The sequence below is a fragment of the Pteropus medius genome, unplaced genomic scaffold, assembly GCF_902729225.1.
Source record: "Pteropus medius unplaced genomic scaffold, Ma_sr-lr_union100, whole genome shotgun sequence".
In the NCBI taxonomy this organism is placed as follows: domain Eukaryota; kingdom Metazoa; phylum Chordata; class Mammalia; order Chiroptera; family Pteropodidae; genus Pteropus; species Pteropus medius.
This window is the reverse complement of record NW_024356249.1, coordinates 15,039,756-15,055,691: the sequence shown is the minus strand read 5'-3', so window position 1 is coordinate 15,055,691 and position 15,936 is coordinate 15,039,756. Positions and strand designations below refer to the sequence as shown.

General features: G+C 31.9%; 1 protein-coding gene across 4 annotated transcripts in view; it reads left to right on the top strand.

Annotated features, from left to right (window-relative positions):
• Window positions 1-15,936, top strand: part of PTPRZ1 (protein tyrosine phosphatase receptor type Z1) — a 162,564-nt gene that overhangs the window by 126,184 nt on the left and 20,444 nt on the right. For all 4 annotated transcript variants that reach the window (XM_039860686.1, XM_039860689.1, XM_039860688.1 and 1 more), the window contains exons 13-15: window positions 3,386-3,530; window positions 10,805-10,896; window positions 13,526-13,611. In XM_039860686.1, the coding sequence (XP_039716620.1) occupies window positions 3,386-3,530; window positions 10,805-10,896; window positions 13,526-13,611 (323 nt within the window). The remainder of the gene's footprint in view (window positions 1-3,385; window positions 3,531-10,804; window positions 10,897-13,525; window positions 13,612-15,936) is intronic.

The window sequence follows — 15,936 nt, the reverse complement described above, 5'->3', positions numbered from 1 at the left end:
GAAGTTTTTCTAAGTATTCTAATTTACTACTATTTAACACTGCATTCCAGTTTAAAAACTTAAACTCTGATATGTAAGAATAAATAACAAACCCATAGGTCACCATATTCACTAGTATTGCCATATGTATGAATTGTTATCTGGCTCCAATTATAGTACTTGTTTTATTAAAAAAATTTTATTAGCTTTATTTTAAAGGAAAATATCAGGACTCCATCTATTTTTCTCTCTTACTGGTGAATGACACCATCCAGATGTTCTTGCCCAATCACACTGTTATGGAAAGTCTACATATGTAGGAAAATGTCAAAACTAGAATTATTGACTAAAACTTAGTAATTTCTCTTCAGTGCACTAATTAGATTTATTTATTAAGAGTATATTCTCCCACTGATAAGAAAACAATATGAATATAACAAATCCAGCATCATCAAATAACTAATAAAGTAAATATAAAATAAGATTTGGTAAAAATTGTGGCCTGTTTTTAAATCTATAAAACCTGTTAAAAATTATATGTAGTATATCTTCTACAATAAATGAATATGCCTCTTTATCAAATGCACATAGACTAATTCTAAAACTTACAATTTGGTTATGTATTTTTAAATGTAGAATAACTTACAAGACATGTTCCTCAAAATAATATATATAAGGCAAATATTAGTATCTGCAATTTATGACTGTATAAACCAAGACCCAAAGATGTTAGATTACTTGATCCAGGTCATAGGGAGTTAATACAGAACTGAAATTGGAAACCTGTGTTGTTGATGTGTGTGTCTTAGAGATTATGCTTTCAAGATTGAAGACAATTTATACATATATATATGTAATTAAATATATATATATATGCCTAATTTGTAATACCAAAATTATACTGTTTTTCTGAAAATGTATTTTAAAATATTAATCTTAATTCTTTATTTCTTAATTGTCTATTAGTAGATTCTTATCATTTAAGTAATTCATTTACACCTACTGAACCATATGAAAATAAATACTTTAGTCTCAACTAATGAATATAAAAATCAATACAACTAGTTGTTCTTCATTATAATATCCAAAGCGGCCAGCTTATGATATGTAGTATCCCATCTTGTATAAAACACCTAGGTTTCATAATATGTAATTACCATGGATTTATCATTATGACTCTTCAGTTGAGTTTATTTTAAAATGAGACCTCTTAGAGAGCTTATGAGAAAAGTCTATATACAAGACTATATGTGTGTACATGTGTATGGATAGTGTGTGTATATAGTGTGTGTGATATATACGATAATTTGTTATACATTTCATATGTTGTATATCATATATATCACGTATGATCAGACATATCTCATATATGTATGCATATACATCTATATAAATGAGATGTATGTATCTATATATACCTATATACATATTGTTATGAATATTTGTGGTCATCAAAAACCTGTGTAATTATATAAGCTTACTTTGTATATTAATGTGCATCATCAGTTCTCAAACTTTAACATGAACCAATATTGCCTGGAAGACGTGTTAAAACACAGATTGCTGGGCATTTCCACAGAGTTTCTGATTCAGTAAATTCGAGGTGGTTGACTGGGGCCAAAATTTGCATTTTTAACAAGTTCCAGATGATGCCCATGCCACTATTCTAGGAACCACTTTCAAGAATGACTTATAGAAACAATAATATTAACCACTATTTGTAATTACTAGGTACCAGGGAATTTGCTAAATGTATTATTTAATTTATTACCCACAGACTTTTGATTTATGCAATAGCTACAATAGAAAAAATGTGAAGACAATCATGTATGAGACAAGTTGCTTTTGTAAACTTCACAAGGAAATTTTCAGTTCATTCACCATCAGATTCTTCAGGCTTCTAGATAAGCCTCTCACCACAATACGTAATCACCAGAGCACATGATTAACATGATAGAAAGTAAACTTGGGCTTCACTCACAAGAATATTAACTAGAGTTCAGGGGTCAGTTGGCTTACAATATTTCCACTTTTTATACAGTTTTACAATTTTTAGTCACACCTTTGAATTCCACTTCTTTTCTAGCACATGCACTCATAATTATAAGAACAAACATCTTGGGAAGTTTGGGTGTCTTTATATTCCTTTGATATGCATGAGTAGATTAAATTATTGGCCTTTTTTGCATCCTTCAGTTACAGAAGGAAGCTATCATTTTAAATCTTAAATTCTCTGCATTAGATACATTTTAATGATATGTTTATGAATTTGTTACTCTCAAATTTCTTATTCATAAATATTTAAAATTAAATTGAATCCCTTGTTTCGTATCACTAATAGTAAGATAGTATAACAGTACCAAATGTGCCATTTGTATAAGAAGCGATGTAGAGACTCTCCTTGAGAATTTAAATTTAGTTTTTTCAAAACTTCTACAGGTAGACAGGATGATGACACTGACACTTTGTAACGGAGTTAGTATATCAATGTGGTAGAATAGTTCTAATGTTCAATCATCTCAATTTCCTACTGCACACAACTCAAAGTAGAAGAGAAGGATGGTAACTGGCCACCCACACCCTGAGGTGCTGAAACTGTTTTTAACAGCTTGGAAGAATAGCTCCAGTGACAGTGATTTTAAAAGTGCTAGAACAATAACATACCTGTATAATCACAAAAATAGACATTTGCCATCTTTTCAAACTAACCCAAGGACAGAACTTAACCCTTTTTATAGTTTACCCTTTCATATTTAAAAAGAATTTGTTAGATCTAAGTAGTCCTTCAAATAACATTCAATAGTATTTTCATTTTTGATAGAGAAAAACAGTTGATAAGAAGGGCATTCAAAATAACATTTTAAAGGCAACCTACATTTAAATTTTTAAATAGTATGCTAAATTGAAGGGTTATCTTAATGTAAGGAGATAATGTAAGATTCTTCATAAAACTATTAACTGGTTCTAATTATTTACCTAATTGGAGGATTAAAAATAATTTCTTTAAAATTGATTTTGGGAAATCAAGATTATATATGTGATTCAGTAAGTAGCATTGTTTTTTTTCTGATCATTTTATTTAAAATCTAGGTGGTTTTCTTATTTTAATACTTCCATTTCCATTTCAATAATCTTTTCAAGGCAGTTTTATGCTCACTTCCTGCCATGCCACCCTTACGTGGGTGCCAATGCCTGTTAGGATGTTATAGTTCTTAAGCTCTGATAGGCTGCCTTACTTTTTAAACTTTATTTTATTTAAATCGATTTATAATCATAGACATTCTTTGCATCATAGAGTCAAAATTTTAAAGGTAAGCAACAGCAATGAAGGTTGATATTATTCGGTTGAAAATGTAACTTTTCTTTGAGTTTAAATATCAACTGTCTCCATTTTCTCTGACTACAGAGGCCAGTAATAGTAGCCATGAGTCTCGTATTGGTCTAGCTGAGGGGTTGGAATCCGAGAAGAAGGCAGTTATACCCCTTGTGATCGTGTCAGCCCTGACTTTTATCTGTCTAGTGGTTCTTGTGGGTATTCTCATCTACTGGAGGTAAGTTGAGTGTTTGTTTTTGAAATGTATTTCATAAAGCTCAGATCTTGGCTATTTTTTATCTGAAATCTTTTTAAAGCATATTTAAAATTCCTTTTATTTGAAAGCTACCATTAATTTATCCAGGTAACTATGGATAAGGTGAATTTTTGAATCCAGAGGCATAATAATAATAAAAGATTTGATTGTTCTTCATACTTCAAACAATTAAAAGTAAAATGGAAGACCTTTGGCTTCAGTTAATATAATACAGTATTTTGACAGTTGCACTTTCATATTTCTAATTAATATTCAGTTATCATAGCATTTAACATAAATCTAAACTTCTTAGTTTAAATGCTCCAGCTGTTATAATTTCAAAAGTTATTATTTAGGAAAATGTAATTTTTTATGTAGTAAAAAATAGTTTTTAAATAACATTAGATTTTGTACAAGATGCATATCAACTGCATACTAATAACAAAATGATAATTATATACAAAGTAAAAAGTCAAGCAATTAAAATATGAATATAATTAGAAAATAAGTTAACAACTATTTTTAAATGCATAGAATTTAAAAATTTATTATAATTTGCCTTGAGGATGAAATTCAGCTTCACTCTTATCAATAACCTACTAAAATCTTTAAAGGACAAGAAGAATTGTACCCATAATAAACTTCCCATCCTATATCAGGACAAATACACAGCAAATTAGTAGGTTTCCTAGGGGAACAATATAAGTCACTATAACTATTATAACTGTGTCTGTTGGAAAACAAGGACTTTTTGATGATATAAGAAATCATATCTGTAAACTAAGAAAGGGCATAGCTCAGTACTTTTGATACTTTTTGTTTTTTTAAGTTTTATTAAATTGAGGTGACATTGGTGACTAAAATGATACAGTTTCAAGTGTACGATTCTATAATACATCATCTATATATTGCATTGTATGCTCACCACCCAAAGTCAAATCTTCCATCACCATATATTTGACCCCTTTACCTTTTTTTCCTACCTCCCCACCCCTCTTTCCCTGTGCTAACCACCGTATTGTTTTCTTTGTCTCTGAGTTTTTGTTTGTTTGTCTAGTTCATTCATTGTTTTCAGTTTTATATCCCACATATGAGTGAAATCATACGGTTCTCAATTTTTTTCATCTGACTTATTTCACTTAGCTTATTTTCAAGATCTGTCCATGTTGTCGCAAATGGCAGTATTTCATCTTTTCTTATGGCTGAGTAATATTCCATTGTATATTTGTCTCACATCTTCTTTATCCAATCATCTATCGAAGGACACTTCAGTTGTTTTCATGTCTTGGCCACTGCGAATAATATAGTAATGAACTTTTGTTTTAAAAGAGAATTTTGTTTCCTTTGTGGTCAGAGAACCAAGGATCTTAATAGGCCAGAATGAGCAAGTTAAATGTGAAATGTAGCACTTGAGTAGGATAGGATTCACAAAGTGGAGAGAGAGGAGAAGGCCATTCCAGGAAGGGGCACAATAAGATGGAAGGACGGGAAGCAGGAGTGAGCAGAGTGGGTCTGAGACAGTGAGGCCTACAGCATGCCGTTGCATCTTGTTGTGCATGGTTTGACTAAGGAAGACTGTTTTTATGGCCAACTGTATTTTATACCTGACTTCCTTTACATAACACAGCCAACTGCAGACTGTGGAGAACAGTTCATGCTTTTGTTACCTACCATGGATTAGAAGTCTATTTTGTCCATAACGTGATGCAAACGAAGCTGCTTTCTTCGGTCATTTCTGTAATTGCCAATGACTCTTTTTACAGAAGATTCCATGCTTAGTAGAGTACCATGAACACAGTATATAATCCATTAATGTTTGCTCCACAAGAATTCATATTACTTTTGTCCCTTCTCCCCACTGAGCTTGTTAGCCCAACTCCTTACCAACATTCATATGTTGATTTAGATCACTGGTTTATGTCTAATCTGATTTTACCAACCAATTTTTGAAGTTAATGGGAATTGTGATTGTACTAATTTAAAATAAGATGGAAAAATAGCAAATTCCACTTCATAGTAAGGAGTATTAGAATAAAATTCCAATAAAGATGCCAGATGGTTTATAGTTATAAGATTGAAATAACTACAAATTTTAAAATTAAGTCTTATTCACTATAATTTGATGTTTCATGGAAAATTAAAATCTGGAGTGGTTTTTATCTTCTATTAATAATGGGTCATCCCATCTGTATTATGCAGAGAAAAAAAATAAAATTACAAATTGGATAATATTAATTTGACCTTCACCAGTAAGGTGTTTCTCTTTCTTCACAAATAATATTTTATGTACCTTGAATACAGAGTGCATTAGTTTAAAAATGAGCACTCTGATGATTTTATGTATGTATTGTATATCTATCAAATGTTCTGATAAGATTTGTTACACCTACCCATTTCAAAATTTAATATATCTGTCTTAGTCACAACCATTTGAAGTTCAATCACTTCAACACTTAATTTTTTACATCAGTAATACAGTAGGGATATCATTTGCTAAATTACAAAATGCTAATGTTAGTGCATTGTTCAAGGTTTGTGTGAATTCTCCAAATTCCAGAGTAAATGCATTTGTAAATAATATGATTTCACTAGCCAATGTGAAAACGTTTTAGACCTTCAGGAAACTCCAGCCTGTGGAAAGGGTTAAAAATCCACTAGCATGCCAACAAGAGTCCTAAAGGTGACATGGCCCTTACAAGTTTTTCCAAGTTTATATATTTAAACATTTTTCTAACCTAATTGTTTTAGGGAAAAAAAATCAATCCTCTCTTTTGTCTAATTTACCTAACTCAAAGTGGTCCCCTATGTTTCATGTAAACCTTGAGAGAAAGGAAGAAAGAACAAATTAGAGGTGATAAAATCTGGGTCCCTTTTCCAGTAGAGCCTGGCATTTGCTATATGGGCTTGGGCATGTCACTTACCCACTTAGGGATTCATTTTCCCTTTTTACCATTTGGTAGAAATGTTCACTAAATCATCTTTAAAATTTAGTCAGACCTTTAGGGTTTCTGTGATGAATGCAGCATGATGAATATTGTTTCATATTTATATAAGGATCTAAAAAATAGAATAATAATTACACATTTCTAGCTTTTAATTCTAAATACTTACTGTGATGAAAAGGTGTAAATTAAATAATCAGATTAACATTGATTGATAGGACCTATGTCTACAAGTTTAAAACAGTCATCACTTTTTTCATCATGGCTGAGTGATAATTAGCAGGAGACATAGTTATCAACACTTAGCACATAGACGTGAAGACATTCACTGCTTATACAGAACAGATGGACTATAGATATTGAATCTAGTCATATATTAAATAATATGCCTTGAAATTATTTTCCAGATGTTTTAAGGTATAATTTACATGAGCCAAGTTGTTTCTAAGATGCAAAATTACTTCAATAAGGAAGATTTTCAAAAAGTTCTCTTTAAAGATAACAAAGGGTAAATCTTTAAGAGGTTTTTTAATAGTTAGAATATAAAAAACACCAAAGATGTATTCAACAAAACAGTATTCCATCAAAATCAGTAGAGAAAAGAACTTTCCATAGACACATTGTTTTGGCTGGGGGAAGTGGGAAGAAAAACATTACAAATTCTCTCTTGATCTAAAACTTAAATTTGTGAGTCATTGAGAGTAGCTACCAACCCAGAATGGAGGCCTCCCAGTACCATGCTGCCTTTTAAGTAGAATGTCACCTCCTAGGTAAGGTTGCACTATAAATTATACCTAAGCAATGTACAGATGCCCTTCATCCAGAATTTATTCTGTACTATTTTCATTTTCCCAGTTATAAGCTTTTTGGTATGACTTATAGGTTCTTTTGTTACTAGTTAAAGCAAGTAACATTATTGGACCATTTATTTTTTAAAAAACCAACAAATATTTCATTACATAGCTGAAAAGAATAGAGTTGGTATTAACCCAGATACTATAATGAACATGAGCAACATGTAAACCTCAGTACCAGCATGTTTTAATATACCTTTTCTGTTCTGAGACACTGCCTTCTTCCCATTCTCTCAGACACATTCTCTGTCTATCCATCTATCCATCTATTCATCCATCTATCTATCCCTCCATCATCTATCTTTCTCTAGCTATATATTCTGCCTCTTTCTCCCAAGTGTTTTGAGAATTTAAGTTATCCCATTTGAGGCTCAGGTAGGCAAGAGAATTTAGGATGCAGCTGAAAAATTTATGGTTGGTGGGATTGACTTGCCTCATCTAATCATTCAACATTTAATCACTATTATACTCCTGGCACTGTATTAAAAGTTGGATTTACATAAATCAAAAGACATGGATCCATTTTTTTAAACAAAATGTAATGAGGATATAGGCAGAAAACAAATATATTGCAAAATAATTATTTTAACAACCGATTATTAAAATATTTAAAATAACAGAGAATAATGTCCAGGATATAAGGGTCATCCTTGGATTAGTTAAGTGAATATTTCAAAACAATCTTTATACAGGTGAGTGTGAATGGAAGTTTGTGTTGAGTGCAATGGAAGCAGAGAAACTGGAGTGTGAGAGTCTGCTTGAGAAACTCGAGGCTATTTCACAAGGAAGACACCACTGAGCTATTTTTAAGGAAGACAGTATTTGCCTAGCACATCAGTGACTGAGACATTTTAGTCAGAAGGAAACCCATGTTTAAAGCAGGGAAGAGAAATACTGAGTTAGGACAGAACAAGGTATGTTTAGTGATCTACAACTGTACAGTGTTATTGGAGTATAAACATCAAAAATGGCAAGGACCATGGGTAGGTAGGGTTTACATATTGAAAGATCATAGATACCGCAATCTAAAAATCTGTAAAGTGCTAGAGCCAGTGTGTCAAAATAATAAGGAGATAGATTTTTTGGCTTTATACAAGAACAGATTTCACTAGTAAAAAGCATAACAGTGGAACAAGAAGACCTCCTCTTTTGTACCATTTGGAGGTACTTAGAAGGGAATGAGTTTCAAGTTAGTATAAGAAAGAAATATCTAACAACTAAAGATTGTTCATAAAGAAGTGAGCTTCTTGTCACTGAATATATTCAAACCGGACCTTCTTTATATGTTAAAGATGTTGTTGGAAGGACTCTTATATTAGTTGTGATATTGTACTAAGTCTCTTAAAGCATTTTGTAACTTTTAGATTCATTGAAAAATAAATAGAATTCCTTTTACTGGCTTCCATAACCATATTTTAGAGGCATCAAAGAGATTTTAATGCCGTGACCTTAAAAGCAAGTATCAACCCCTGTGTTTTTGTATCAATGTGTCAGAATATGCTACATCTGTGGTTGCACAAAGAAGCCAAACTTTCCCTCTAGTTTCTGCTCCAGTATGGTTTCAGCTGCGCTCATGTGGACTTCTGATAGGATAGTTTCTTTCTCCTGAGACCTGTGGCCCTCACCCCTCCATCCCTCATGAGTCTGCCACTCTCTCCACTTCCCAGGATATGAACCCAGCTCAGGATCCCTTCAACACTTGATTCTACATCCACTCATCTTCCCATACTGCCTGTTCTCTTTTGAAGACAGCCTTAGGTCCTCTCAGTTACCTATGTTCTCACAGGTTTGATTATCAAAGGCTTATGCCAAGCTATGCACCTCATTGCTTTTGGATTTTTTCCTTGTAAAATTAAGGTTAGAAATTATGTAACTTTATGCTACACTGACTTATAGCAGTGAATTCATTGAACATATATTTTGGAGCACCTACAACATGCCCAATACTGTTCTTAGCACTGAGGACTAACACTGCAGTGATTAAGACAAAGTACTTTGCCTTTGTGGAGCTTACATTCCGATAAGGGAAAACCAGCTGAAAACGTGTAAGACAAGTAAACAAATACATAATAAATAAGTGCCATAAAGTGAGCAAAAGGGCAAAGAACAGTGACCTGGTGGGCTAGGCGGTACTTTTAGCTATTATGTCAGAGAACTCTGAGAGGGAGTAGCCAATTACAAAAGTAATGTGAAGGAGGATGGTTGGCCAGAGGGAACGGCAAGAACCAAGGCCCTGAGATGGTATTGACAGGGCCTCTTTGAGGGAGAAGAAGATCAGTGTGGACTAGAGCCTGGTGGGTGAGGGAAGGAGTTGTAGGAGATGAGACTGCTGAAGTAGGAGGGAGGCCAGGTCACAGAGGCTCTTCTAGTCTTTGCTGAAATAATTGAATATCATTCTAATTCCAGTGGGAAACCATTGAAGAATTTTAGGCAGGGAATTTGTTACTGAAAAAATATCACAATTTAGGTGTGTCATATAAGAAGAAATGTTATGTTAAAGTTCATTAGGATAAATATCTTGTAGCTTGAAGCTTATAAATAGAAAACAAGATTGGCATTTTTACCCAAATGGATATTTCTATTTAAACTTAACCACTTATGAATAATATTTCAAGTAAATTAAGTGACCCATATCAAAGAGTGCCATTAGCAGTTTTAATTATCATCTAAATTTTTAAATAAGGATGATTTGCATTAGTTTTTAGCAGCAGTTGGTTTTTTGCTCTTTGCAATAGTTTGTAGTGTGCTCTTAACAGATGTTACTCTTATTATCTGAATGAAAATAGATTCCGGTGACATTGTAGGTCATATTGTTGATTCCAAATGTATTTATTCTCAAAACCCTCATCAGCAAGGCCAGCATCTATTGGGAAGAAAATCACCACTGTTTTTGGTTATATGCTCATTATTTTTTCACTTTGTTCTGTCATTATTGCATTATTCTTACCGTGTAAATCTGTCTCTTTTTTTCATCAAAATGTTACCACTGCAGAATTTCATTTCTACATAGTGGTAGATTGCTGCCTTTTGCTAGCACCTGAATATGCTCAGAAGAGCCTGGCCACTGAAATACTGACTCAAAAAATAGCTTTGGACACACTTTCTTTTTCACTCTGGTCCTTTCCAAGGTGGCAGGATATGCTGGTATATATAGCAGCCGTAGAAGAGTAACTATATGAGGTGTCCTATCTCATAAAGTACAACTTAGTACCAACTATTTTAAATGCTGTCTCTGCTTTCAGCATGTCTGTTATCTGCTTGCTCTTCTGCATCTGGTAAAGGTATAACTGAGATAATTTGGAGGCCACAAATATTTTTAATACCTGTATTTTATAAAAGAGTTATAGGTTTCCACTTACATTTTAATTCTGGAGACTTCTGTCATAATTTTCAAGCAGTTCAGAAGTTGTCTTATTATCCATGGCAGCCAGTAGTATAAATTGCTTTCTTTCCTTTCCAGGAAATGCTTCCAGACTGCACACTTTTATTTAGAGGACAGTACTTCCCCTCGAGTGATATCCACACCTCCAACACCTGTCTTTCCAATTTCAGGTAATAGCTTAAAGTGTGACCGTGAGTAGCTGGCAAATATTGAATGAGAAGCACAATGTTGGAAGATTCATCCTTATGAGAGTTCTTTGCAAATGGCTGTAATCCACATTAGTAAATATTGGTGTTGCCCAAAATATTTGTTACCTCACATGTCAGGCACCCAGGTGTAAACCTTGTTCTCATAATTTCACACATTCTTAATTATACAGATGATGTAGCAAAATAATTTATAATTGTTCAGATGTAATATGTTAAAGAACATAAAAAATTGTAGCAATAAAATATCAGTTAAGAATAATGCTGACTTTCAGTCATTTCAATTACTTTAATGGAAACCTAAACAGCAAAAGCAGACTAAATCAATGCAGTAGGGTGGAGAGGACAAGATAACAAAAATGGAGACAAAGTTTAGTTTCTTTCTGATCATCCGAGTTTATGTGAGAAAAGATTTTTTAACTACATTAGGAAAAAAACTATAAAATGATTAGGGTAGAGGAAAAACATGAGTACAAAGAATGTATAGTTGCCTGAAATACTTCATGTCAAAGTGTCAAACAGTTAAAATATTGGAGAAAATACTAACTTTTTTATCAGAACTTACCTGGTTAACAATATGCAGAAATCAGCCGGTGTCATTTTGATTAAGGCACTATAAGTTCACAGACACTTATTTAATTAACATTGAATAACATTTCAGAATGAATGTGATAACCAAAAAGGAATTGTCTAGAAATGTATGGACTATGGAAGAAGCACCGGAGGATAGAGGATGAGTTAAGGATGTAGAGAGTCATCAAATCAGGGAAAACAAACAAAAAAATTCATCTACATGGCCATTTTACCAAAGCCTCTTTTTAAATTGTCTAGTACAAGATGTGTTATTGCTAAAGGCCCAAGTTCTACATGACGTCATCTTCTGAAATCTCAGAAGAAAAAATAGAGAAGCAGTTTCTTTGTAATTTTCAACAGGCATAGGAATCAGAAATATTTGGCTTTTTTTTCCTCTTTCATCAACTCTGTCTTTAACAACCACTGTTTTATTTGTGTTTTTCCAGTTTACATTAAAATTCTGTGTGTTTATTTTAGCACAGCATAATTTCTCATTAACATATTTAGAATTTTGAGGCTCACAGTTCTCAGATATCTGTTGCCTTTTGCTTCCCTCTACTTTCAAACATACTTCTACATACCCCTTCAGCATGGGTGTGCAAATTAACCATAATATTACCCAAAGTCCAGAATCATTTATTATTAACAATGAATAAAATAATGCAAAATTAAGACCTTGTCCAGGAAATTCAGAATCCCTGTTCTACTCCCCAAATAGTGATCAAGGTCATCTCCTCTGTTCATCTGCTCAGCTCTCAAAAATGCACCCCTGATAACCCAAATATGCAAACTTTCATGAAAAATCATAATATAAAAAGATGTGTTGATCTTGCTAACATGCAAACCAATTTATAAAAGAAAATACCAAAATAACAACTGTAAATAAAAAGAAGTTAGTTTACTTGTGAAAGAGGTTACCTGTACAAGATTATATCAATGGGTTTGAACAATCTTTAGTAGAAGAACCAATGAATTAGACGTGACAAATTATTTTGTTTCCTTATCTAATTATAAAAGCTTCTTCCAGGCGAGATCCTTCTGTGGGTGTGAAGGTGAAGTTACACCTTTGTCTAGTATTTCTTAAGCTTAACTGGCTAATTCAATTTTAGTATTCAGGTACACTCATCTGAAAGAACAGATGGATTTTACTTTTTTTAAAATCAACAAATTCTTTGTCACTGAAGCTTAAAAATATTAAATGGCCTAGATACTGAACATCTGTTGATGTAAATAACTGTTTCTAGTGAAATGTGTTTGATGTTTCCTTGTCAGAGAAATCACTTGTGAAATTGCATACTGTGAACTAGTAATATGTTTAATCTAAGAAAGTTTTTCCAGGAAAAATAAAATAGAGCCAGTTGAAATAATTCGGCCCCTTCACAATTAATTAACAGATCCAGTGACTTTGTTTACATAGCATATTTTCAAGTTAGAATTCTTGAAATATTACAAGATTAAAAGTCCCAAAGGTTTTTGACATTATCGTTAATGAATAGTCTGAATATAAACGTTCTCTATTATTTATAAATGAAGGAAAAAATGTTTTGAATGTAAAAATCTGACTATTTAACTGTAAGACATTAAACTATACAATTTTATAAAACTGAAATTGTGCTATATATTATGTTTAGGCCATGGTAAAATTGAAAGTATATTATTTCTGCATTTTTTTCCAGAATTTACATGCAGCTCTCACTCATGCTAAAGAAAATTACCCATAAAAAGATGCAGTCCATTGATAAGTGAGGCTTTGGTAGTATTTATAATTCTTTTCTCTTTAGAGTCTGAGAGGAAAAAAAGATTCCTGATCAGATCAGAATTCTAAAATGCAGTAAATATAAAGAAAATTTGTCATCGTTGCTTACTTTCATCAAATACTGAGATTCAGTCAGGATTATAAGAATCATTAAACTTTGAAGTTGTTTTAGAAAAAGCGCTTTTTAAATCTTTAGAAATGAGAGACATGTTCATTTAAGTCGAATTATCCTTTCCAACCTAATTTTTTTTTCTATTCATGTAGATGAAGTTGGAGCAATTCCAATAAAGCACTTTCCAAAGCATGTTGCAGACTTACATGCAAGTAGTGGGTTTACTGAAGAATTTGAGGTATGATTTTAATATGTCTATTTTAAGTAATATGGAAAATAGTAAATTTAAAAAATTCAGCAGTAGACTATTTCTTGACCTAATGACATTGAAACCATTTTCATTTCTAGTAAAAGTATTAGTTCTGTAATCACTTACGTGTGTAGAAGATGTGTTATGTTTATCATACGATTTAGAAAATTGTTTTTCCATTTTAAAAGCCATGTTGTACTAGTTGAAAATTAAAAACATTGTTAATATTCATCCACAAAATACAGAATTCCAGAATTCTGTTTTAGATAATCTGAATTAGTAATACTAATGCCTTTTAATTTTCTAAATTACATTAATTACACTAAACTACTAAATTTCATGATTTTCAGCCAATCTACATACAAACTCTTTATACAAAGTACTTACAAAATCTTGAAAGTATTACACCAGTATAAATGCAGAAGCATTTATTATACAGGTATAATAAATATTATACAAGGTAAAATCCCATCTTCTCAAGAAAATATACATTTATAAGAAAATGTAAACTTTATAACCAGTGAAAATTTTTCTAGTAATACCCCTTAAAACACACTTAACTGTAAGGGGCAGAGAGATTTATTACAAATTCATCATGGCCCACTAGCTATCAGTTTAGAAGGTTTTTCAAAATAGGGTGCCATAAGCCCAGAGTTAACAATAATAACCCCAAAAAATAAAAGTTACCATTATTGCGTACTCCCTATAATATGCTGGTCATTGTAGTAGGTGATTCTACATTCAACCTTCACTCAACTAATAAATAGTAGAGCTGGGATTTAAACCTAGGTTTATGATTTTAAAACTCATATCTTTTCCATTCCAGCAAGCTAGGAATCTATCTTCAGCCCTCCCTCTTACCCCTTCCCTCTAGAAAGTATCACATTACTTTTCTGTCTCCCCCTGACCTCCAAACACTCTGTGATCTTTGAAGCACTTTGAGCTTTGATCCCAATCAGAATGTGTTCCACTCTTTCCATTGCACCCCACAGCTGCATCCCAGGAGTCACACCAAAAAAGTATTTTTAAGGTCATAGATTAGGAAGCTTTCAGAAATCAAAAGAAATAGAAGTGAAATGTGATATCATTTCACTAAATTAAAAAAAGAAGCCAATTCATTTAATCTTAAAAGAGATCTAAGTCACAGCTACATTGCATAAGAAAGCAGTGTGATGTAATGGCTAAGTAAAGTGAAGTAATATAGAGAATTACACATTTAAAACATCAAATTATTTTTTCTTACCATAATAAAGGTTACTGGGTAGTGCGATGCTAACTCAGAGAAACTATCAGGCTCATATCAAACAAAATCATAATTGGAAGAGGAAGAATATGTCAAAGATGGGTCTAATCTTCCAAATGTTAAAAATCTTAAGAAAAAAATAGACAATTTATAATAGAGCTGCTGTTAGCATATGTGCAAAGGCAAACATAGTTTCCACAACTATAAAATCATTTTGAATATTATTAAGCTGTTTGCAATAATTAAATTAATAAAATAACCTCAGAAAGTGCTTTCTTAATTCCATTGCTCTTAACTCCATTCTGATTCAAGAAAACTTCATTAACTTAATAATTAGCTTAATAACTAATAATGCTATACCTTTTAAGTGGTTCATATATTAAATTGTTTTTTAATGTAGAATCAGAATTATTTGCTGCAAAAGAGGCCTCAAAAGCTTATTTAGAGAGAAGCTGGGCCATTTGCTGATGAATCAGTTTCATATTTGGGTTACATACTTCCTCAAAAATTATAAGGTTTTTATATAATTATCTTAATATTAAATAATTGCTAATTCCAAACTAATCTATTTAGTTAGAAAACATCTCTGAAAAGGATTTTAATTCATTTTAGAAGATAATTGACAGAAGTAATTTTTCTGTACCCATTGAAGTTTAAGTTAAAAAGAGGTCTACTAATTAAATATGTAGAAAGTAATGCTATCTAAATTTTTGTTTCAAAATGACGTTGACTATATGATAAAAAGATTTCAGAGATTTTTTAATATTTTGATAGCTCTAAGTCAGTTACAAACCACCTAACAGGAAGCTGTTTATTCTTTTTAAATTATGCAAAATAAACAAGAAAATGTATCACTAATTCAGAGTTTCAAATAGTGCTATCGTGGTCGAATAACCTTATATTTTGATTTTAGCAAATCTGACTAATACGACAAAATGTATCATCAAATATATGGTTTTTCTCATCTGCATTTTTAAATTCATTATATTATTATACTACCATTCCTTTTTGAAAATGTTATTTTTTCCCTTTTACATAATTTTATAAAGTTCCAAATTATTAAAAATTTT